General features: G+C 42.9%; 2 protein-coding genes across 4 annotated transcripts in view; both read left to right on the top strand.

The window, feature by feature from the left end:
* Window positions 1-16,854, top strand: part of nup210 (nucleoporin 210) — a 62,934-nt gene extending 46,080 nt beyond the window's left edge. Inside the window, exons 32-40 of one of the 2 annotated variants that reach the window (XM_079517844.1) lie at window positions 3,761-3,981; window positions 4,324-4,460; window positions 6,802-6,916; window positions 7,625-7,771; window positions 10,074-10,324; window positions 10,931-11,141; window positions 12,057-12,176; window positions 13,363-13,437; window positions 14,835-16,854. In XM_079517844.1, coding sequence (XP_079373970.1) covers window positions 3,761-3,981; window positions 4,324-4,460; window positions 6,802-6,916; window positions 7,625-7,771; window positions 10,074-10,324; window positions 10,931-11,141; window positions 12,057-12,176; window positions 13,363-13,437; window positions 14,835-14,935 — 1,378 coding nt within the window. In that variant the 3' untranslated portion in view covers window positions 14,936-16,854. Of the gene's footprint in view, window positions 1-3,760; window positions 3,982-4,320; window positions 4,461-6,801; window positions 6,917-7,624; window positions 7,772-10,073; window positions 10,325-10,930; window positions 11,142-12,056; window positions 12,177-13,362; window positions 13,438-14,834 lie in introns of both variants that reach the window. The other variant, XM_079517843.1, reaches the window with a different exon arrangement.
* An 8,290-nt stretch (window positions 16,855-25,144) lies between these two features.
* Window positions 25,145-26,226, top strand: part of iqsec1a (IQ motif and Sec7 domain ArfGEF 1a) — a gene marked incomplete at its 5' end in the record, with an annotated part of 216,824 nt that continues 215,742 nt past the window's right edge. For both annotated transcript variants that reach the window (XM_079495490.1, XM_079495493.1), the window contains one exon: window positions 25,145-25,918. In XM_079495490.1, coding sequence (XP_079351616.1) covers window positions 25,641-25,918 — 278 coding nt within the window. The remainder of the gene's footprint in view (window positions 25,919-26,226) is intronic.

The raw sequence follows: 26,226 nt of genomic DNA, 5'->3' as shown, positions 1-26,226 counted from the left end.
CCCGGCTCCTCATGGCTACATGTCGAAGTGTCCTTGGGCAAGACACTGAACCCCAAATTGCTCTCGATGTGCTGGTTGGTACCTTGCATGGCTTCCGCCGCAATCGGTGTATGAATGTGTGTGAATGGGTGAATGTAATGCACAATCTATGTAAAGCGCCTTGGATAAAGGCACTATATAAATGCACCATTTACCATTATAATACTCAGGGTGTAAAAAGTCTTAGTCAGTGAAGTCTTAAGTTCATAATTATTAAAAACAAAATGCCTTATATATAAATTGTTTAAAATGTTAAATGCTTAAATATTTTGTCTATATGGTGCAACTGTGTTTTTCTAAGGGAAGGGATACACTGAAAGAAAAACTAATAGAAAAAGATTTTCTATTGTACAAGGATTGTTTTTACAGTAGTTCACCCTTTCTATCAATTACACACCCCATGAAGCCTTGAATTCATGGATTAAAATAAAAAATTGCATTCCTAAGGCAACAATTTCTGACCGGCAGAGACTCAGAGTCTCCATTGGGAAGGTTTCTGACCAGGCAGAGACTCAGAGTCTCCATTGAGAAGGTTTCTGACCGGCAGAGACTCAGAGTCTCCATTGGGAAGGTTTCTGACCGGCAGAGACTCAGAGTCTCCATTGGGAAGGTTTCTGACCGGCAGAGAATCAGAGTCTCCATTGGGAAGGTTTCTGACCGGCAGAGACTCAGAGTCTCCATTGGGAAGGCCAATAGAACAGAGACTCAGAGTCTCCATTGGGAAGGCCAAAAGAGAGACTCAGAGTCTCCATTGGGAAGGTTTCTGACCGGCAGAGACTCAGAGTCTCCATTGGGCAGAGCCAAAAGAACAACAAAATCTCCAGGAATTCAAGGCTTCATGGGGTGTGTAATTGATGGAAAATAAATATTTTTTTGGGTGGGTAAACTACTCCAGTCCTGTGAGAGTGCTTCTACATTGCCAGGCAACATCAAGGCAATCTATCCAGTTCTACAATAGTACTGGTAGTATCAGTACCAGTATCAGTACCAGTTCTACAATAGTACTGGTAGGAGCCATTATGACAAGACAACCTTTCTTCATTTCTGCTGCAGTCTGTGTTCTCTGAAAGATAGCCGAGCTAGCAAACTGAACTGTTTCATGGTAAGGCAATCTGTATAGCACATCTCAACAACAAGGCTATTCATAGTGATTTAAGGTGAGATGAGACACATTATAAAAGTACATTTAAATACAATTATGAATAACCAATTCATCTTTGTATTAAATAATTAAGAGAATAGAAATTGTGAATAAGTTGAAATTGATTATAGCAGCACAAGAATTTAAAAAAAAAGAGAAAAAAAAGGCTGTAGTAGCAAACAGAAAACATTCAGCTTTGATTTTGAAAGAACTGATTTATAGCATATAAAACCTAATCGCTGCTTTCTGCACATTTTAGTTTTTATTCTGGGGACATGAAGCTGTCCATGACGACCTGAGAGGTTTGGATATAGTTCATGATGAATCACAACATAAAAAACCCATTCAATAAACCAACAGTAGTATTTTTATATAAATTCTTTGATAGACACACAGGTACAGCCGGTGTAAAGATCTGAGGGCTGCAGTGATATGATCCACTTTCTTGGTCTTACCGAGGAGGGCTCAAGCAGCTCAGCAGCTGGCTGTCTGATCGATATTTTTTCCAGAGAGACCTGTAAAGAAATTGCTATAGTAGTCACTAGTCAAGTAAAGTAGTAGGGTAGGGTAGTAAGGTAACGTTACTTTTAAAAGTAACATGTCACGTTACAAGATTACCGCCATTACAAATGAGAAAAGTGGATTGAATACTGTATCAACAGTTTGCACGGACAAACACAGAGAAGTACAGTACAGTGGACATGTTTTTCCAAATCCTGCTGAGATATATGTCCTATATTCCTCAAGGTGATAATGCCAAATGGGGTGTAATGTGGTTGTCAGCTCTCAGTCCATGACTATACCAAGATTTCTGGCTTGGGTTGTGTTTTTTTAACATTACAGATTGAGGTTGAGCATTGACTCAATCTCCATTGGGTCCAAAAACAATGACCTCAGTTCAGTCTTTGTTTAATTGAAGAAATGTCTTGCACATCCAACCATTGAATTGTTCAATGTATTTAGTGGACCACCATAGATAGCCCTGGTTATATGGCTAAATGCAAGTTTAATGGCTTGAGAAAAGCTTTCTCAAGTTTGATCTTGAATTTAGTAATAATAATAAAAAAAATACATTTAACTTCCTGATCTCTGCAGTGCAGACACAATGGCAACACACAGGCAATTCTAGCTCTGCAATAGAAAATAGGCTGGGCCAAACACAGTTAATTCAGTCAGGGTCGGTAGACCAAAGCATTTTTCAGATGGGATTTTTAGATTTTCAATGCTTTTTATGTGCTGTGCAAGTGACAGTGACCCTGATGCATCAGTAAAAAAATACTTATTAAGTTAACAATACGGCATACAATTCCTTACCACATGAATGTATTTTCTGTTAAATAGGTTTTTCGGTACAACTGCAATAGTGGGGTGTGCCTGGTGGCTCAGCCAGTGCAGACCATGATCTGATACAAACAAAAGAAAGTGTATATTCCATCCCATCAGGATTCATTGGTAGAACGTACTTCATTCATCCTCATCATGGTTGTTTCCACCTGAGCGAGTTAAATGAATGCAGTCCTGATGAGGGGACTCCCTCAAATGGATTCCATTACCTCCTCGTCTAGATGCTGACAGATAATTTGTGGATGGGAAAGTATCCAAATGAAACTGGTGACGGTCTGGCTAATGGTCTGGGGGACGTATGGGGTTCCTGGAAGTCCTCCCGACGAAGGAGACCCAAGTTAATTGGGTCTCAGTGGTGACTTGTAGCTGTAGATAAAAGGTAGGAAGGTGATCAGGAAATGCTGAGGAGATGTACAGTGACACATACCAATAGTGGCATACTGCATATAACTGCAACAATATGCATTAACCACTTTCAAGTCATTATAGGCAAATATTTTACATTTCAAAAATGGGTAATTGTGCGACATGCATGTAGATCGGCTAATTTTGTGCGACACTGTTATTCGACGAAGTATAAAATAAAACTGTGCTTGAGTGGTAAATGGGCCTGTCCTGACCTTAGCCCTCTTATACATAGGGCTAAAGAGCGGTCCAGGCACCTAGGCTGGTAAATCCCATATTAGTATGATTATTATTTTAGTAACGTGTATGTTTGTGTGTCACAACCTCGCTCGTTGTTTGCGTTCGTTTCCGATGTTCTGTGCGTGGTTCAATGACTGTGTTTTGTTGTGGCTGTCCAGCTCATAAACATGCTGTTTGTAAAGCTTGCTCGCAGCGGTGCGGAAATCAGCCCTTTCGCGGTGTGTGTGTGTGTGTGGCATAGCTTAAGAGGCTCAATCACTCCCATTGACTTAGGCAGCATGTGTGGCAGCCAATCAGGACTACAGTAGGTCCTCAAATGGTCGTCTATATTTCATGAGCTTTCATTAGTCAGATTTCACCTGACAAAAAATGTGTTGCGATCGTGTAGATCTGTAGATTTTAAATTTCTAAATACATTTTATAAAAAGTGTGTCTACTGTACTGTATGTGTACTGGACGTTGCTGGGAAAAAAGTTTTAAGATGTACTGTCTTGTATTAATCAACTAAATGGATTAGTCTGACTGTTGCACACCCTTTGCGTACCGGCTCCACCTCTCTAAGCGGCTGTGTTGTGCTCGATGGTCCTCCAGGGATGACCTGGTGCAGGTGGGCAGGGGTCCCGGTAACGACACGGTGACAGTGAGGACGGTGAACGTGGGCCTCACCCTCCTGGCGGTGTGGGACCCGGAGCAGGCGGGCGTGGCAGACTACCTCCCACTGCCCGTCCAGCACGCCATCTACCCGGAGGACGCCCAGAGGCTGGTGGTGGGCGACGTGGTCTGCTTCAGCGCCCACGTCATCGCTCCAGAAGGTGAGACAATGCTTCAAGTAGCTGAAAGTATGCATGTGTATTGTGTACACATGGCTCCGAATTTGAGCCACGCACGAAGGAACAATCTGTGCCAGACCCCAGACCTGCCACTACATCATTATAACTTTGCGCAAACTTTGATGCTTAAAAAGAACAGATCTACAGTATAGGCTGTGTTGTGAACATTGGTGTTCCCATTTCCTCAGGGAGGAAATCCCCTTAACTTTAGTTACAGTAAGTGTCATTGATGGGGTATAATGAGGCATTGGGGGAAAAATAACAGCAACACAAACAAACGTTGCAATAGTTGAGTTAATCATCCGTCCTGTCCCCCTCCAGCAGGTGTCCCTGGTGCATGGAGCTCATCGGCCAGTACCGTGCTCCAGGTGGACCCCAAAAGCGGAGCAGCCGTGGCGAGAGACGCCGGAACGGTCACCGTGTTCTATGAAATACCTGGCGTTCTGAGGACCTACAGAGAGGTACGTCCTGTGCCTGATGGACTGCTAGTGATAAAGATACAGTGAGGTAGCGCGGTGTTTCCAGCAGTATGACACAAGTCGAGGTGTGTCTTGAGATTTTGTGACAGACGCACGTTATTCCAACTACGAATGTTATGAATCGTTTTATTTTATTTGCTCTCGTTCCCCAATACAGACAGCTCACAGATGTAGATGAAACTGTTGTTAAGCTGTAGTGTTCGTAAATACAAAAATGTATGTTTGGAGAGTGCTAACGTGTTAGAGTCTATTTGGCATGAATATAAATAACAATGTGCCTCTGAGATTTTGACTTGCCCACCGAGGTGCCAAATACCTGAGTATTTATTCTGGTCATGCCCCTGATAAATGAGCTACAACGTGAGACGGATTGGGTAGCGTCATAATAATGCAAACAGCATCACTCTCCGGCTCTGCACTGCAGCTCTCTCGGGATGTGGATTTTTCGTATGGCGGTCGGTTGCATCACGTTCCCCAGGTATATCGGAGACCCTGAGACTTCACAGTATCCCAAATAACGTTGGCCTATCCATCATCACCGCCTGGGATTGCGTTCTATCAGTATAATGATTATGTCTGACTATGTGTGTGTGATATTTCCCTCCGTGCTCTGCTGGGAATGGGAGGAGAGATTCTCCACTCAGATAGAGAGAGTGGAGGATTAATTAGCTCCATCTCTGAGAATGTCACTGTGCACTTAATGCGCTCTCCTTCCTTCCAGGCTTCTAGGCTTCGATATTATGCCAGCGTTTGTATACAAATCATTCCAATTAGTAGCAGGAGAATGGGTGAGGGTCTAGATGAGCAGATAAGGTTTCCATCTAAACCAATAATGTGCATCACAGCCTTATGTCTAATTTATTCTCGTCACACGGCCGTGTCGCACGCTGAAAATGGCCAATCTACAAGCTCACAACAAGTTGCTATTTCTGGGCGCCCAACACCGTCACACGACAAAGTATAAATCTTTATACCAACAGCGCAAAAGTGGCTATTATGTGAGACATGAATAGAGACACACGGGGACTACAAATTTCACGCCCCCAAATGAGACAGCGGCCCCACTTCTGGTCCGTTTCAACAGTGTACTGCAGCTGCCAATGCAATCCCTATGAGAGGCATCATGAAATACCCTAATTTCACTGGTTCATTACTGAGGCTATAGCGATTTTTTTTGTGTTCTAATAAAGTGTCCCATATGTTTGATTTGTCCTTTTCAATGTCACATACCTGCCATCTCAATATACATCCTACAATGTACTATAATATACTCCATCAGTTTGTGAAAAGTACTAGCATTGTAATTCTCAAGTCAAAGTGGTCGCACGGTATATACGTCACGGATGCATCCCTTGAGGTTTTCAATACCCAGATATATTTGTTGTATTTCGTTTCATATGCTATGAATTTGTTGAAAATGATCTAAACAGCATCTTGCAAGACTACTATTAATACTCATCTGGAGAATTCACTAGGTAGTTGAAAATGTCAGGATGTCACTCCTCCATTTAGCTGGGTTATTTTCCCATGCAACTATTCAGCAAAGTTAATTATACAACAAGTTGACAGCGGTAAAACACACCGTCGGAGCTCCGTGGTAGGTAGAACATATATAGTGAGCCCGTGACATGTTCAAAATATAGACATGAATAACAAAGTCAGTCGGGATCGGGATGTATATTGAGAATTCCACTCTTCAAAGTCGGCGCTCGTAGCCTCGTAAAGGCAGTGACGTCCCTTAAAAGCGACAGGTTCTCTGTCTGCCGTCTCCCCTCTGCTCCGTTAACATTATGGGTAACTCATTCAAGTGGTAAATTAAATGTGAAATACATCCTCTATTGAGAAAACAACAATATATGTTGACAAAGACACTTCATACATTTGGAAACATATTTTTATTCAAATCAATATAGTCTTCAGTTCATTTCATATTATTTTAAAAGTAGGCTAACTACAGTTGAATTTCAACGGACTTCTATGGGCTGGCCTGCAGTATCCATGCCAACGGACCAGAAGTGGGGACGCTGTCTCATTTGGGGGCGTGAAATTTGTAGTCCCCGTGTGTCTCTATGGATGAAGAGCAGTGGCGTATCAACTACATCTACATCTCCCGTTTCTTCCTTAATGGTCTTCTGGCGCATTAGACATTTCCATGTGATTGATGAAGACAATCGCTGACCAGGGACCGGTGAAGCTAATTAGGCAAACACGCCATTCCAGTGAAGTCTGTGTCAATAAGGCTCATGAAAAATAAACGGCGCGAAACGAACCCTTCCTTCCTGGAATTTATTGGCTTTTTCTTTGTGGTGGTGGCTCGCTGCAGGTCGTGGTGGAAGCGGCGCCCAGTACGACCGTCATGGCTCAGGCCACGCCCATCAGGAACGACAGGGAGACCAAGGTCCTTATCACCACCAGAGAACGAGGAACCAACCTTATAGGTAACCCACTCCATTACTGTTTTAATCAACAACTCAATTAAAGCCCCCATGTTTTCATCGGTGAGCCAATTAAGAATCTTTTTTTTTAATGGTGTTTTCGTTAAAAAACCTAATTCTGTTTTAATCAGCAGTTCAATTAAAGCAGTGGTTCTAAAAGTGGGGGTTCAGTCAGTGAAGCTAGCAGATGCATCTTGTTGATCAATCTGCTGATTTTCAATCACTTTAGAAAAAATATCTTGTAAGAATTGTAAATATTTTTGAATCATTTTCAAAATGTGTTAACACAAATGATCTTATGGTGGTCCCACCCTGGGGGGGGGGGGGGGGGGTTCATGGCCAAATTAATCATATCAATTTGGGGGGTCTTTGACGTTTCGAGCTTGTGGATCTGCTGCTTTTTATACTTTTGTGTGATGCTGTAGTATGATCAAGCTGTAGTATGATCAACTATAGCATTCATTTTCGAAAAAACACAAAGTTAAAAAGCCAGACAGCAATGACATACTGTAATGGCAACATACCAACATATTTTTCATAAAACTGCTATGATTAAGAAGACATTTTTTGAATGGGGTTAGGGATGTGGTGTTTTGGTTTCAACCTAACGGAGCACCATGCTGACATGCTGCTGAAGGAGATAACGAGGCACCAGAGAGAGAGAGACAACTGTTTGTTTGTTTTGTTCTGACCTCATGGCTCCCCCTGCAGGACCCTGCTCCTCAGTCCAGACGGACGCCATCGCCCAGCTGCACCCTGAGACCTCCATCAGCTGTCTCCTCAGCTTCACCAGTGACCAAGTGGACTTCAGCACGCACCACGCGTTCAGCACGCACACTGGCTTTGACCCCGCCTCTGGTAAGACTGCACCCTGCGCACGTGCGCACACGCACGCGCGCACACAAACACACACAATTAGAACATTTACAAATTTTACAATTTAGGCATTTAGCAGCTGCTCTTAATCCAGATTGATTTACAGTAAGCAAGGTAACCATGAGGTAATACATCACATGCATAGAAATAGTAATCATAGGACATAGGTAAACCAAGAACCCATCAGCAGTCTCAAATCTGTACATTGAAACTATACAAACTGCAGATACCAGGTCAACAAATGAACCTGGCATCCGTTAAAATAACATGCTCTGAATTACATTTTAACCTTTGCATAAGCCTGCAAGGTCGTCAAGGACCTCAAGTGCTATGGCAAGCACGCACGCACGCACGAACACTCATACACATACACACACCCACTGGCTTTGACCCTGCAAGTGGAGTGGTAAGACAACACTCACATTGCTCATGGGAACCAGGTCGTGAATGTACTGTAGAAGAGCTATTACAATATGGTACATTGAGGAGAATAATTGCCACATAGCAAATCACTTATTTTCTGCAATGGCAAAGTCTACATTATCCTGTTAGTGCTCTGGTTCTCTACTTGAGGTCTGTTTTTATGTAGGTGGTCGGGGGAGGGGGGGGCACAGACCTAATATAGAGCCCTGGGCCACCCAGATCAATGAAGTATAGAGGGGTTTTAGTGTGTTTTAAAAGTTTGGGGAATGACTGCATTATCGTATCCTTGCAGAAGTGCAGTTCCTCCTCTGCCACCTGTCCTGTACTGATGGACTTTTACTATTTGACTATACACATCATTAACTACAAATTAAAAGTCTTCACTTTTACAAAGTAAAAGAACAATTCCTGAAGTCACCCTGGGCGCAGCGGAGTGTTGCGCACGCTCAGCATTGCGGGGCCACAGCAAAATGTTGTTTACCAGGCGGGTTCTAATCAATACCTGGAACACTCACAGAATGAATATGGCGCAAGCTATAAACGGTGTCCGGGTGATGTATTGAGCGTTGGGGGGCCTCCCTCTGGCCTGATAGCACTAGTGTAATTGTGTTTGGGAGTTGGGGCTTCAATTCAGTTGTTAGCTTATCTCTGAAGGAAGGCCTCCAGGGGGCATTAACAATTCCCTGTTTCCCTTGAATCCCCACAGAGAACGTAATAGGAGGCTGTGACTGTGAAATAACCAGGGTTTTCGCCATGTACTGTACACAAAGTCCTATTGGAATTTTTTTTATAGTATTTATTTTTACCCTTCGTGCCCACATTGTCAGCAATTCTTTGGATTCTCTCTGGCAGTCTCCTTCTCACACCTGATTTGTTGATTTGACCGTGGGCGTGTGTCACCGCAGGATGGGGGGGAAGCAATTATAGGAAACCACTTCATCATTTCTGTTTCTATTGTCAGACATGATTTATTCTATCAGCATAATAATTATTATTATTTGACTGTATAATCTGCTTCCAAGTATTAACAGAGGTGTCTTTTTGGTGACACCTGCTAGCTCCGTTGTCATTATGGCGTTTGTCTATACGGAAGTACCGCAAAAATGTAATGCTACTAGGCCAGTCAATCTAAGGTTTGAACCAAATTAAATTGCAATAGTAATCGTTTTTTATGATCCTTAGGGTCATCCAAATAACATATTAAATTGTAAATTACACAGTCGGTAGTGCTGTTGCCTCACAGCTAGAAGGTCCTGCGTTCGATTCCCGCTGGGGGCGTGTTCTCTCCTCCACGTCATCAGTGCCCATACCCAAGGCGGGGTTGGCGAAAGGGCCTTTCTGTGTGGAGTTTGCATGTTTTCCCTGTGTCCCCTAGGGTAGGTACCACACTCATAATTAGTGGATCATGGTAAATTCAGGGGTTGAAAGTAACCTATAAGGCAAAAATGTAATTTTCATTATGCTTTAAGTAGCATGTGATGTGTCAAACTAGGTTTTTTTTAATGATTCTGAACCCCTTCCAAGCTTAGTTTTGCAATAAAAACACTCTGGGCTAAATTATGCCATATCTACTTTTTACCATTTGTGATGACGGCTATGGCCGTTTTTAGCCCAAGGAGTGTTTTTTGTGCAAAACTAATGCTTTTTGGGGTAAATACCTTAACAACCTATAAGGCAAACATTTAAAAATGTCATTATGAAAAATACGAGGATGAAGATCTGATAGATCGAAACGTGGATAAAATACAGCAGAGCATTCCCAGTGTGCAGACTATACTTCCTATTGTGAAGAATATACCAGTGAGAGATCATGTGAGAGATCATATGAAAGACATCTTCAACAGTCTGTTCCTTCTGCCAGGCTTCTACACGTGTTCCATGAGCCTGCGGCCCCTGAGCGACCAGCAGAGCCGTGTTCTGAGCATGTCCATGTCCAACCTGCTGGTGGAGGCGGGCCTGGAGGGAAGCTCCTCCTCTGGGAAGCGGGTGGCTGCCCGGCTGCCCATAGAGCCAGGCCTGTACGCCGACCAGACGGAGCTGCTGCTCTCCAACCTGCACCCCTCTGCTGAGCTCACCGTCTACGGCCCTGCCGCCACGCTGGCCAGCATTGAGGTACTGACGTTCACCCCTGAGACCACATTCTACAATTCTACAACAGTTTTCTAAAAAGAAAAAAATAAGTTTCTTTATCAGTGGTTCTGAAACTTTTTCATGTCAAGGGCCCCCAGAATTATCTGTTTTTGGTCGCAGACCCCCTGTCTGAAAATATTTTGTTCCAGGGACCCTCCAGAAGCAAATATTTGAGTTTCTAAACGTTCACTGTGAAAGAATATATATTCAAAGATTTGCACACGTTTTCACGATTTTTCAAAAATATAAGCTTGTGATCTACAAGCTCGTATGAGCTTGTATACCTGCTATGAATTTCGAATACGATTAGAGCATTTGAAGTGGTTGTACTAACAATGTCCAGAAGCATCTTCCATAAAACCTTTATAGGCTCTGATATTTCATATAAAATATGATATGATATAGTACTTTATTGTCAGTTTGCATAGAATTTGTCTTGCGACCCAGCAGCCTTGTATGCAATACATATACAGTCATACACACATTTGACATAACACACAGAACAGAAAATAAATTTAAATTAAAAGCAAAGGTTAAAGCCTTGATCTGTGATTCCTTCACCTGATTTTATCTTTTGCTTTAATCCAGGTGGTGTCCACGTCTCCCAGCGTCACAGTCCAAGAGAAGGAGACGTCCCACCAAGGCTTCCCGTCGTTCTCCAGGTACACGGTCAGTGCTGTGGACCCCCAGGGAGCTGCCTCTGCTGCTCACATCTCCATAAGCAGCTCCTCCTCCGGACAAACCCTCCTCATCCCGGTGTCACTCATGCACGTGGTGGACCCCAGCACCTCCATGCAAGGTGAGCTCGTCTGTTTAGGAGTGCAACAGTTAATCCAACTAATGGACTCAGTCGATTATAAATAGAAAGTCATCTATTTATAATTAATTAATAGATTTAAAAAATTACACCAGTTTGAGAACCACTGATTTATTGAATGCTGCATTGAGCTTATAGTCTCTATTTTCACATTTTTCTTTGAGGTGCCGTTTTACGGCAAAGTATAAAATGGGGCTAATCAGACTAATTGATGTACTCAATGATTTGTTTGATTATGTATAAGTTCTGAGTTAGTACCACCTCCTGATCAGGGAAACATTTGGTTCTGAGAACCTCATGTGAAATGCAGTCAACTAATCGAAGAACCCATGAAATCTACATGGAGCAATTATTTGATCTCTTGTAGTGTAAAAGAGCCAGTGGTGGATTACTCCATGCAAGGTCAGGGTTCTATTCTGAGACCAGATCAAGAACAAGATCATATGCCTCAGATCATATAGCTTTTACTGGGCTTTCTGCTGTGAGATAATGGAAAGGTATTCTAGCGAGCATGGCAAATAGAAACCCGATATTGTAGGCGAAGAATTCAGCTCCTATTCTCTTGCTAAAGTTTCTTTAAAAACAAATCTGTGCTGAAACCTCCTGTCTCTTGTTGACAGGAGGAGAAGCCTCTGTCTTTTTTTTTGTTTGTAGAAAGTACAGCACACAGATAACACAGCTGTTTCAATAGCAATCCATCACGCCATTAACTATTAATAGGTTTTTTATGTAGGCCATTCAGATTTCACTCCCAGTCAGTAAAAGGGAGAAAAAAACAAAACAAAAGGAAACAAAACGTTATCACGGCTCATTTCGTTCGCTAACACTTGATGGTGTGAGAGCGTCTGTTCACATGGCTTTTGAACACGTTCTATCCCCTCTCTGACTGCCAAGCAGCTGCCAGTCCAGTTGTGGGCCCGGAGGGGGGCCACTCCCTGCAGAGCATCGTGGACTCCTACCAGATGATGTTCTTCACCTTGTTCGCCCTGCTGGCGGGCACAGCCATCGTCGTCATCGGTAGGTGGAAGTTATCTAGTAGCAGAGGAGGCAATGCATTATACTGTGGGTAAAGGGTAGTCTGTTATATTGTCGCTGTCGGGAAGAAACCTATCTCAAGATTTTATTGTATTTTTTTTGTAAATGAATGCCCCTACTACTCGATCATACTATAGCATCACACAAAAGCATGTTGCAGATCCGCATGCTTGAAACACGGTACAAAGCATCTGGTGTAATCCTTAAAAGTAACGGTTTCCAGTAACAAGGTTTCCACCCGACAGTGTTTTTGTGAAGTGTTTTAATTGGTTGCAAGTTTTGTTGAATCACATCGTCCTTTCTTAGCTGATTTAGTCTGAAAATAGCCGATCTAAAAGCTCACAAAGCAATGTGTTGTGAGCCAAAAAGAGATGGGGGCGTAGTATAGGGTCCTGGGGGACTCCAGTCAACTAAGAATAGGGTTTACGTGGTTAATTCCTTGACTGAAAAGGCTCCAGCCATCACTAGTCATGTTGCTATCAATAGCTAAAGTTGGGACACGGGGGCCATGGCCTTATTAGAATCTAGGTCTTGTTTTTACATTATTGTTTCGTTGCTGTCGGGCACAAACCTCTTATCTACATATTCTAACTTTTTGTGTTTTCTTTTTTCTTTTTTTTTGTAAATGCAGCATCACACAAAATAAAAGCATCAAAAGTAGCAGCGGTGCCAAGCAACACTTTTCTAGCTTGTACATCTGCTCCTTTTGCTATTTTTGAATTTGAATCCTGAAAAGTATATTTTTGGGAAATTTGAGGTTTCCACCCAACAGACACAATATATAATATGGGCAACAGGCTTTAGTTCCAACATACTAACAGTCTGTCAGTCATCAGACCGACACCCTACCCCAAACCCTAACCTAATAATAACCAGTCTGTCAGTCATCAGACCGACACCCTACCCCAAACCCTAACCTAATAATAACCGGAAGCACAACGCATGTCGGGAGCAACGGCTGATTTGCTCATGTCAGACTTTGTGTGTCGGATAAGAGCGCAGTGCGCACCCCATAATACAATGACCAACAGTATTACAAGTCATTTTCTGTGGGTGTTTTGTTTTTTGGAAAGTGTTATCAGAATCATTGTTTGTTCAATGACAAATCTCGATTGCTGGATGTTTATTCAAAAACAATATTGGTTATTTCTTTCTCTTCATTGTACAGTGTGCCATGCAGCTTTCTCTCCAAGGGAGCAAGGCCAGCACCCTGCGTTCATCCATAGGACACCGCCTCCGTCAGGTACTGTGTGTGTGTGTGTGTGTGTGTGTGTGTGTGTGTGTGTGTGTGTGTGTGTGTGTGTGTGTGTGTGTGTGTGTGTGTGTGTGTGTGTGTGTGTGTGTGTGTGTGTGTGTGTGTGTGTGTGTGTGTGTGTGTGTGTGTGTGTGTAAATATATATATATATGTAAATATTATACTTTATAAAGCATAGCAGTGTGCACAGTTTTCTGGACCCCCTGAAAAATCAGCCATTCATTTTTCCCATAGAGATTTACAAAAATATTGATATAAATTATTTTAAGCCTAGAACCCAGCCTTGTAGGATCCTGGTGAATCATGACCATAAAACCTTTAATTCTGTGAAAAAGAAGAAAAACAGAAAAAGTTTGAATAATTAATTATATGATATACTACATTTAATAAATACTCTTTGTTTAGCGGTTTTCATCTGCTATGCTCTATATATTCTGGCAGTTAAAGCTCCTTGATGCGGTATCATTTAGAATTACATTAAACCAAGTTCTGTGTAATATCACACGATACGACCTTGTTTACTTTTATGAATTAATTTGCTGCGCTTAATATATGAATAATAATGACAGTCAGTTTTACAGCCAATATTCAGTATCAATATCAGATAATTTCAGTATATCGTCTCTGTTGGGTGGAAACCTCATACTGTACTGTATGTCCAAAACGGTTAAACAGATTTACAAGCTTGAAACGCGTCAATTTGCACCATGTTTCAAGCTTGCAGATCTTTTTTTTTTTTTTTTATATAATTTTTATCCCACGATTTTGCAACCCAGTTTTTTCACCCAGTGCCAATATTATCTAATGTAATCCTGGGCGCTACACTTCCTCTGCCAACCTGGGGGGCAGTGGACTGACCTCATGCCTCCTTCTATGCATGAGGAGTCCAAGCTGCTTCTTTTCACCTGACAGGGGGGAATATCCCTGTCCGGACGTAGCGCGTGGAAGGAACACGTTATTCCGACCAGTTCCTTTCCCCTCCATCAGGCGCCCCGGCTGGCCAGGGGGAGGTAGTTTTAGAGACCAGGATTACTGCATGTTTTTGTGAGGGTACCTACCCTAGGGGACACGGGGAGAACATGCAAACTCCACACAGAAAGGCCCTTTCGCCAACCCCGCCTCGGGTATGGGCACTGATGACGCGGAGGAGGAAACACGCCCCCAGCGGGGGGGGGGGGGGGGGGGGGGGGTGGCACAGCACTACCGACTGTGCCACCATTTGCAAAAAAAACACAACAAATTGAAATATATGGAGATAAGAGGTTTCTGCCCGACAACAGCCATATGCTAATTCCTCTTGCGTGTGTCCGTTTTACAGCCAATAATGGATTTGTCCTGATTATTGCAGTATATGCTATTGCTAATGTCCCTTGTATGTGTTTCAGGTGTTAACGCTCCAGTGATGAACTCGTTCAACCACACCATACATGGCTCTGGCTCCAGGAGCAGTCCAAAGCTCTACTCTCCTGACTACAGCTCCAGATAAACCTATGGGATCACAGGCCAGTTCATACGTATTGTAGTGCTTCTCAATGTTTTACAATTCAGGGACCCCCCGTTCCCTACAACGGTGGTTCTGGAAAAAAATGGTGTCAAGGACCACAAAATATATATATACAGGGACTCCCACAAGAGAGATTGGTGTGTAATTTTCCAAAGTGGAGTCCCCGGACCCCACTTTGAGAACCACTGCCCAATGAATCAGGCCACAAACCACCAGAACTATGTTTCACACCAGCAAGGGCCCACTTTGGTTCCTAACTGTCAATCATTTGTCTTTGAACTGGGGGTCCCTGGACACCACATTGAGAAGCACTGATCTATTGAATGTGCCTCTGTCCGTCCTGCAGTGCAGACCAAACTGCAAAATCATATAATTTAATGTTTTCTGAAGTGTGTACAGTTTAAAAGAAACATTGAAAATGTTTTAAGATGGTATTGATCAGTTAAGATCTGTTGTCCCCAGGGCTACTTTCTTTGTGCGTGTTTTGTTGCGTGTGTGTGTGAGAGAGAAATAATATTAAGGTATGATTTTTTTTTATAGTATGAAGGGTCAGTATTTCCAAATCCCACTTTGGCGACAGATTTTTTGCATTGATTTGCATATTTTGTTTGCTTCTCCACTTACATATGAACCACTTGAAATGGCGTTAATGCCTTGTATTATCATTAGGAGTTTATGTGAAATTCAGGAACTCAGGTTGTATTGTACTTAAAAAAAAATGATGTTCTAGAAGGTTAACAGAACAAACATCGTCTGTCGGGTGGAAACCTCATATGTCCAAAACGTACTTACTTTTCAGGATTCAAAGGAAAAAATTGAATTTGAATTTGGAGATAGGAGGTTTCTGCCCGACAGCGATATGTTATGGGTAATGTTGTAGCCTATTAAGTTTGTGAAATAATATGACCACTGAAGCCGTCCATGTGATCAGAATCAGGAAAATTGTATTCCGACCATTTTCTTTCTCTTTTTTTGTGGCATTATTGAGAAACTCATGTTCATTTTTAAAAGGACTGACATTTTGAGCCAGATAATCAAAGCAGCTCCTTCCTGTATATGCCTGATTTATACTTGGTTGCAGCGGTGGTATGCACCAGGATGCGGAAATAGCAGATGTACAAGCTCACAACTCCATGTGTGCTTCAAGGCCAAACTTGAACACACATGATGCAGAGCCACACTCACTGTGATGGAGTGCCCTTCCAGCAGCAATAATAATAAGAATGCAGACTTTTTGTTATCAATTTATTTTCTTAAAAGTTTTTTGTGAACTGACTGAAATGTTAAGTCTCACATGAGTGACATTGTGTTAACTTTTTCCTCTGTAGGTCTACAGAATAGGATCTAATAATTGCCATCGAGCTTGTAGGCGGCTATTTCTGATGTGGTACGGCAGCATGCAACCAAGTCTAACACAGGCTTTACTCACTAATGTGAAACAGTTTAATGTGAACCATCGTTCAGCTTTTATAACCCTGTTCAACAGCGATCAATGTGACCTGGTGTTTGCCTCTGGAAATAACCTTTTGTATCAGGACTTTATGTTCTTTAGTGTACTGATCCATGTTTTGGCACTTATATTTAAGTTATTTGGACATGAGTGTGACATTGTTCTTGAAATGAGAGTTATTTTTGTATTTGAATGCAACTTGGCCAGGAATTGTATTTTTTATGTTGGGTAGAAATTCAGTTTTACTGAGGCAGATGGAGTATATTATTCCTCTGAGATCTTCAATTGTGTTCAATGCGCGTGTAATTATTATATTTTGTATTCATTGCCTTACTACTCATATCTGAATAGCTTTCAGCACATGGGCCAACCAGAGAGAATACATTGCTGGTCTGCTGCTTGTGTGCGTTTGTCCGTCCATATTTGCTTATTAAAGTTTGTACCGTTTTCATCCTGCTATGTACATCTCTCTGTCGACCACAATTTAAATTGGTTAATTTGTGGTTTGGTTCATCAAACATGTTCTTGTATCATGTAGAAAGAAGGCACTGGAACAGTCAAGGACAGTCAAATCCTTTATTTAGCAGGGTGCAAGTAGAAGAGAAAACGTTTTGATAACGTAACAGTAACGGTAACTATAAAACTCCACTGCACCGTCTCAGAAGGCTCTGTCGCCTTGTTGTTCACCTTGATGCAGAAGACATTCTCAAAATAGTTGCACTTGTACTGCCACATCTCACAAAACGAAACACAAAAAGTACAGGGTTGGAACCTGTAGGGCCTACAGTGAACTAAACTGCCTCAACTCTTCCACACTGCAACACCGTACAGTAGAACATTTTCGAGTGAGAACTCCCACGCCGGGTACATGGCCTCCTCCCGCCCACCACAGCACTCGCACTTGCTCTACTAATCCATTTCCTGCTTCAAGCCGTTTATTGTTTTGTTTATCCCTATCATTCAAGTGTTTTTTGTTTTACTCTGTTCATGGCCTACTTGTTGGGTTTGTGTACAAATAATTGGATGTTAACCCATTTGTAACCCTTACGGGTCCATTTGGTTCCATTTGTAGTTAAATTAACATTCAGGATATTGAACATTAACAAGAAAAGCAACGACCCATTTTGATGTATTTTTCCCCATGGCTTCCTCTGGTGTTTTGTGGTCAGACCAGGCTACAGCCCAGGAGCTGGCTGATGGGTCCATCTGTCCCTGGTGGTTCTAAACAAACGAGCAAGGGGGGCTGAGGCGGGTGTTATCCACTGGGGGTCTCTGGGGACGTGTTAAAGGTCTGACACTGCAGATCAAACATCCTCTGCCTGCTCGTGACAGTAGCCCAGCTGGCCCTGCTGCAGTCGCTGGCTGCTAGCTAGCTGCCTTCCCTGGCCACTCATTTGTATGCCTCCTTCACTGGCCCCGTGCGTGTCCCGACAAGCAGACAGCCTTTTTGCGGATGAGGAAACGGCAGGGAGAGAGTAGTGCACGATTTTAAAGCCCCCCAATCACACCACCTACATCCGCCAGGGTGGATGTGTGACATGATGCAAAATGTGTTCTTACACGTTCTATTGCATGGCACTTAAGCCGAGCGTTTTTCATATTATGAAACATGCACTGTGTTTGGCTAATTAGGGCTGTGTGTTTTCATCCGTGACTAATTACAGCAGTCTGTAAATGTTCACACAGGCACATACACACACACACACCACTACATACTGTATGAGAAATATTCTACTGAGACATGAACCCTAGTGTCCATAATTGTTTGGCATTATGTCTCACTTGCGGTTTATTTCTCTGATGCTGGCCATAAAGATGGGGCAACAGATAATTCTGAGTGCTGGAAATTCCAATTTGGCTAATGTGAAAAACAGTACCTATATTATAATTTGGCATGTTCTAATGCTAAATGTGCTATATACGTTTTGGAAATTGATGTTTGAACAACTAAATCGGCATCCAGTAAATATGGTTTTGTGATGTCATGGATTCTACATAAGCAAACAAGGATACTTGCATCATCAATATACATTTAATTTCACAGTTGGCAGTAAAGAGGCTTCCAGAGCCTTGCAAATATAGCTGGCTTTGAATGTGAGACATTTACAATGTACATTTATAGGTCAATATAACGAGTACTGTCAATAATATGGACAACTAGGAACTTCCTACACCATCATAATTCATACGCGGCTTAGCAGTTATGGAGAACTTTTATCATTGTACGTCATTTCCATCTAATAAAACAACTGATACTACCAAGATCTGGACTAGCATGTAAATATCCAAATGTGTCCCTTATCTGTTGCACTGCCTATAAATGAGGCATTCATATAGCCTACACTTTGTTGTCGTGCCGAGAATCTACAAGCTCACAGCGTGAGCTTGATTATCTGCTGTTCCTCGCCACACAACATGACACCTAGCATAAATTGGGCTATAATACAGACCAGTGCCAACACAGGAGCTACTGTACAAGAGGCCATGATGTGGGAGCATCTGCTACCAGCTGATTCTGACTGTGACACAAGGGGTTGTTTGTCTGCTTCCTCTCTGTTTGTTCTTTTGCTTCTTTATTGACAGAGTGGTCAGGATCTTCAAAAGCAGGACAGACCGGTTGTGAGACAGGTCCAAAACAAGCGGAAAAGGAACAGTAAGTCCCCAACATGAATTCTAGAATATTGACCGATTACTGAGAACACAGGGGTCAGGGGAAAACACACTACCAGTGCCAATGTTTGCATGCATATATTTTCATACTTTGACCAACTTGACCCCTAGCGTGGGCATGGCATAAGGAAACATGCGGCACAAATGGCAAGTAATAGTAGCAAGCTATAAACTCACTTTTCAGCAAGGATATTTTTTGTAGAAGGAATAAAGGAGAGTAACCTACAGTAGGTGGTTTGACAATTTTAAGTTCCTGGCCATGATATTTTGATGGAGATAAATTAACTACTGTGTCATTAGATTTTATTCAAAATGTTTTTTTCTCAAAATTAAATTCTCTCATTTTACTTCTCATTACTGAGGAGAGTATGCACACATTCATGGTTTGAACTAAATAGATTATTAGCCAGATGTTACCACAGCGTTTTTGGACACATGGGGCCAAAGGTTTGTTTGAGTGTCTAATTCAGTTAAAATGTGATGACATTTCATAATCAAAGGACCACATATACATTTGCTTTCCTCACAGGATAGTAGTGACATTCATGGTTTCAAAGGACTGCACAATATATATTTTGCTCATTAGGGCAGTCATCCGTGCTAAGCCGAAATGACATGCAATTTATTTTCCCCATCAAGGTTTGACAGATAACAGAAAGCCCACCTGTCAGGCTGTCTAGCTGAGAGCCATCTTGCTGTATACTGGGTGAGAGGAGACCACTGCTGTTCCAGATGGCTTACTGTACTGACAGTGGAGGGGATCAATGGCACTGGACAGTGCATGAGACCTGACAGGAATAGTAAGGCTGTTTTCCTGCACAATAAACAAGATGCTGGAGTTACCGTCACAACAACTACCAGTATGTCCGGATGAGATCTTCAGGAGGCCCAAAGTCATTGAGTTGTGATTTCAGGGATGATATAAATCTCTTTTGTTTTTCTTCCTGGGGTTCAGAATCATCTTTATTGTCACATCACAGGTTTACAGGTGTAAAACAGTGGGTGTTTTATTTCCATAAGAGAATGGGAAGCAGTGGAGGCAAGAGGAAGAGGCAAAAGAGATCAATGAAAACAAACAAATTATCCAGTACCGTATATCTACCCGGCCAGTGAGTTAAGTACCTGAGGTAAGACATACGGTGCGGTAAGTAGCCATGGGGTTTTGTAGGGATGAGTATTTCCACACAAACAATCACATTCAAGCCCCTAATACATGTTTCCCTGTTTTGATGATTTGTTGCAGAAACGCCCCACTGAGGAGGATGTAGCAACTTATTAGCTTTTTCACATTCATGGCTTTCATTATGTACTATATGAATATCTGTAGACAATTCCCTTGCCAAACCCCCACGGTAAAGCAGAACAAATGACCTCTATAACTTGCAATATTCTTTCTGCTTGTGTGTGCCAGTTCAGATTCATTGCACAAATGCGTCTGTGTGAGGAATAGGTGATTGCGTGGATGGGGCTCAGCAGAGACAGCACTAGCTGGCTGGCAGACGGGCTTGGCATTCTCAGTAGAAAGTTTTCCACTCTGCTGGTTAAATGATCGGGTCCCTTGTTCCATCACAGCTGGCAAATGTTTTGTGGGGCTGAACTAAGAGCACAGAGCCTCACAATGGGCTTTGGCTCAGTACAGATTTATGAGTGGCTTCACGTTGTAAATCTCTCCAGCTGGCAGTTGGTACCTGGTGGCATGAGTGGCACCACACCACCACTGGCACTCGTAATGGGCTGGTCATCCAAGTCCAAGACCATAATAATGACAATGTGTTTCCAATATGTGGGTGGTGGAACGCATGCACGTACGTGCACACATGCTAGGCCTGTCATAATTATTATATAATCGCCTAATCCCAATTATTTGAGATAAAATACTTTTTTCATTATCGTCATAATAATTTCCCTGTATTTTCAAACATTTTCAAAAAAATTGGAAATAGCAGATGTACAGTACAATTTCCAGTATTTAAGTTAATTCATCGTCATGATTTATAGTACTAGACCGGTGCCCGGCTGTAGAGCACGATAACGATAGAATATGCAATACCCATTGTACCCGTGTCAGAGTACCCGTTCTACCCATCTGTCTGTGTCCCGTCTGTATCTGTCTCCCTGTGTCCCTTTATTCTTATGGAGTTCTGTGTCAGGCATTCCCAAATATGGAATGTTGTAATGTCAGAACAGGCCAGCTCCATATATGGAGCCTGGGCAGGGCCTTTTATGACGGTTCTGGACAACCGTGCAGGGTCTAACCGACTCAACACCGGGCAGTGGGCACTGCACTCCCTGTGGGGGTGTGGAGCGTGTGTGACGAATATTTGAAGTTGATGGGGCGAATGGTTCTCGAGTTACGTGTATTACAGACATACACACGTACATATGGAGTTCTGTGTCAGGCATGCCCAAATATGGAGTGTTGTGATGTCAGAACAGGCCAGCTCCATATATGGAGCCTGGGCAGGGGCCCTGTCCAGAGCCCGGGCAGAGGCCTTTTGTGGCGGTTCTGGATAACCGTGGGTCCGGCTGACTCGACACCGGGCACTGCACTCCCTGTGGTGGTGTGGAACGTGTGTGTTTGAAGTCGGTGGGACGAACGGTTCTCGAGTTACGTGGATTACAGACGTACGTACAGAGACTTGGTGCATTTAGAAAAGTTATAAAATGATGTAAGTCTAAAAACCAAACAGAAATGCCATTTGTATTCATGTGCTCCAATGTTCAACAACAGAACACAATTAAATCGTTAATTGTAATTATTTGGGCAACAATTAATCGTCACGTAAAATGTCATCGCGACAGCCCTAACACACACACACACACACACACACACTCTCTCACACACACGTGTAAGGCTGACAGTTCACGCCATGCTGTAGGCTTCCCTCATCTGGGTGGCAGCATGTGTTGGTGAGTGAAGTGTAAAGCGGGGCTCTTGACTTGCAGGCCTCCTTGGCATTGTGCCAGGGGGGGATTAGGGAGCTGCAGTGAGAACCTAATGCGCTACATCTGCACTTTGTGTTCTTAAAATGCCTCCCGCTGTCACTTGTTCCACCTGCGTTGTTCGCCCCGGCGCCTGCCTCCACGACAAAGCGACGTGTCTTACAACTTGTTATTAATGTGTTCTTGGATGTGAAGAGTGTTGGTGTTTTTCTTGACTGGTTTTGAGTGCATGATGTGCGACGCATATTTGTGTGTTTGAGTGTTGTCTTTTCCCCATGGCTTTGATGCCTGCAAACGGGAATGAACACAGCCACTGGGACTGAACACACACCTTCAGCATCCTCAGCATCATCATGATACGTAATTTATGCTTCGTCGTACGACAGTATCACGGGCCGAGAATATAGCAGATCAGATAAGCTCACGGAGCGTCTCATCTGTGACACATCATGAGCTTATCGGCCTACTGTATCTGCTATTCTCTGAAGCATGAATCGGCTTAATTTAGCCATCAATACACATGCCACACATCCTGAGCTGGGGGATCCTGAAGAGGGAGATGTTTTATACCTACAAGAGCCTGTTTTTTTCCCTTGCTTATACTTCCAACACCACCTCCTCCACAATGCAACACAGAAGGAAAAGGCCGGCCTTGCTAGATGCTAATAAACATGTGCAAGCTGGTGTCTGAATCGTTGATTCGTTGATAATTGAACGTGAAAACATCATACCAGTAGTTCCGTAATACTGTATTCATTCATGGACATTCGGCTGCGCTCTCTTGCTCCCTCTCCGTTATTCCATCTCGTCTGAGCAGTGTTGTCTTTGCTGCAGTTTGCTCTCTCCCAGCCCAGCAGCCCTGTGTGAAAGAACGACCTTGTGTCACTCATACTAATGTGCTGCTGAATCATTATTGATAAGTCTCCTCTTGTGTCAAATGGAAACACTGCCACTGTGCCACGGGCCAGCTCCCAACTGTCACTGTCTGGCACTGGGTCAGAGAGACCATTCATTCACCATCAAAACTTCCTGCAGGTGTTGTAAATACTTTACCTGTCCTGGACTCACCTGTACTACACACTAGCAATACTAAACAACAGTTGATTGATTGAATACTTTATTAGTCAAAAATGTTAACAGCACGTGGTACAGTTAGACATTGCGGATTTGTGGCAAAAGGGATAACACAAAAGTCCTGGGGACTTGTTTTTATTGTTGTCCTATGTATTCAATTCACCAACATAAGTAATAACATAAAATAACACAACAATGTACAGGTCATCAACAAATATAAAACACTATAGCCTATGTACAAAGGAGAAAAAATATTTCTATTGGAAATTGCATTTATCTCCCCTTGGGGTCTCCTGATAGATGATTTATCAGGCCTGTTTTGAAAGAAACCAGTGATTTACATATTTCAATGAATGGTGCCAGGCATTCCACATTTTGGTGGCAGATTAGTACATTGAGAATTTTCCCGTGTTTGTTCTATATTTCGGTAGTAGCCTACTACCAGATCATTGTTGCTTACTTGCTTCCTAGCATATTGTGTGTGTCACTCACTTTGGAGAAGTAGTTAGTCAGGTATGAGGGCATTGAGGGCAGAGCCCCTTTGACTATCTTAAATACCAATCATATTTTTATTTGCTTAAACCTGACTTCTACCCTGAGTCATCCCAGACTAGCAAGTGTGTTGGAATCATGGGCTTTAGGCCGAGAAGTAGTCAAATCAGTTTGTTTTGGGAGGTCTGATGTCGGAAAACCAAGAGGTGCAAGAGGTGCAAGCAGAGTCTTGAGCACTTTTGTTGACAAGAGGAAATTCTTCCCAAAAATCTTGTTCTTTGACTGACATTTTACTAGTAGACTGTATACCCATGGTGTTAACTTGTCTAGTTGAAATTGTAAGAATTTATCATTGATTATATTTTCCTCTTCTGCCTACCTGCTCATTCCTGGCTTCTCTCCTGCAGTGCGGACGTGTGCCACTGCTGCTGTCTCCCTCTCCCCTGCCTCGCTTGCTGCTAACCTGCTGCTCATGAAGTTTTTGCAAATCCCACCGCCTCCCCAGCATCCACCTGTAGGCTAGGCTCTGTTTCTAGATCCCCTTGCATGGGGGTCTTATTCATTCGTTCGGCTTATAACTTAACTAAAATGTTAATGTTACAGGGAATGAATAGGGACAGAGCCCTGACGCCAATGCTTCTATGCTCAATTATGCTCAATAAATGTCTGACTGCACTTAAGTAGGCCTACTGTAGGCTACTTAAGTACACTTTTGAGGTATTTGGACTTTACTTGAGTATTTCCAATTTCTAATACTTTTACCTTTTACCTACTCCAGTACATTTCAGGTCCGAAATTTGTGCTTTTACTACATGTATTTAAAAACTTTAGTTACTAGTTACTTTGTAGATTTTGATTATTACAAAACATACTTCAACCCATGCGTCGAGGCATTGTGAGCTTGTAGATCTGCTATTTTCAACAGATTTGTTTAATTTTTAACGTGTGATATGGGACATAATATTCTGCATACTGAATACATTTTTATACCAATACTTTTGTATCAAGTACATTAATTTTTGATTACCGTACTTTTACTTGTAACGGAGTAGTTCTGCATTGCAGTATTCATTTTACTCAAGTAAAAAATTTGAGTTCCACCACTGGTCATGTCTATGCATTTCTGTCAACAAAAACACAAATCAGTCACTAAACAATGTTGTCATCAAAAGCAGTGATCTATCAACTATCAATCGAATATTCTAATTTGAAATACAGTTTAAGAACATGCATGCTTTAGAATATAGGCTATGTGTATGAGAGAGGAATAGGGGGCGGGGCTGGCGTTTCCTTGAACTGAGATAAAATGGATAAATCTGCTTTCATTCTCCATCATGGCTTAGGATCAGAGCGCAGCGCAGCTGGGGAAGGTAAAAAAAACATTACTGTATGCGCAGGCAGCGCAGCTCAAGCCCAAGATTAAATTCTATAATCATCATTATTATTATTATTATCATCATGCACGTGTTGCCACCAGGCACGAGCGTGTCCAATGCGCCCTGCAGATTCATAAAACTTGAAAGCCCCGCCCACTTGACAGCCAGCCGTCTGTTTACCAAAAAGTCACGGGAGCCGCATGGAGAGAGAGAAGAGAGCAGCGGTGGACATAATGCACTTCATAACACACACATTCCAGGACGCGTTGACTGGCACTCTGGGCGCGAGCAGGATGACATTTATAATGCAGTTCAGAGAGTAACCGTCTGGATTTGAGCGGTTTAGTTGTGTGTGTGTATGTGTGTGGGAGGACTGGGGGGAGAACTACTGTTCTGTTGGACACCAACACAACACCGGGAGGTCGGGGAATACTTCACCGATCTTCTTGACCCAACAATGGCGAAGCGCAAACGGCACACCGTTATGAATTGATTGTCACGCGTTTGACGCGTATAGGCGATCAATTCCGGGGCTTGGGTTGGTTTAGGAGGAATACACACCTTCTGTGTTCTGCCATCTAAAACGAGAAGAACTAGGGGGAAAAAGCTCCAGCAACCCTGGTCTGGTGGTGGTGGTGGTTGCCGCCGCCGGGGAGAGGAGCTCAGTCCCGGGGAGGAGGAGATGATGGAAAGCCCGACCGAGAACCCGAGCAGGGCCGCGGAGTACCTGAAGGAGCTCAACAACATCATCGAGACGCAGCAGGACTTACTGGAGCGCCAGAGGTGCCGGATCGAGGAGCTGGAGCAGCAAGTGTCCTCGCTGTGCTCGGAGAACGGCTGCCTGAAGGAGCAGTACCAGCGGCACCTGGCCACATGCAGGTTGCTGCAGCAGGGCAACAGCAGCCCCAAGCCCGCGGCCACGCCGCTGGGCGCGATCAGGGAGAATGTCAACCAAGAAAAGTAAGACGTCGATGATGTAGCCTATAGTTATGTTTTCTATTAGGATGAATGAACAGCCTCTGACTTGTATTATTTGCCCTCACATGTTTGTCTCAACTTATTGGGGTGGAAATATAACTGGATAGTAAGCCTACTAAATCAGTGTGCTACTGTACGTATAGCTATAGAAAGTTCATCACCACATGCATTTGTACCTAACAATCTATAATGTAGTTTTCGATGTTATTCCATTGGCTTTTATGCTGATCTATTTTTCGTCTGGCTGTTCTCTTCTCTGCACAATTCACTGACAATTCACAGTGTTTTTA

This window comes from Electrona antarctica (assembly GCF_951216825.1).
Source record: "Electrona antarctica genome assembly, chromosome: 2".
Lineage (NCBI taxonomy): Eukaryota > Metazoa > Chordata > Actinopteri > Myctophiformes > Myctophidae > Electrona > Electrona antarctica.
Note: the sequence above shows the minus strand (reverse complement) of the source record. Positions and strands in the feature narration are given on the sequence as shown.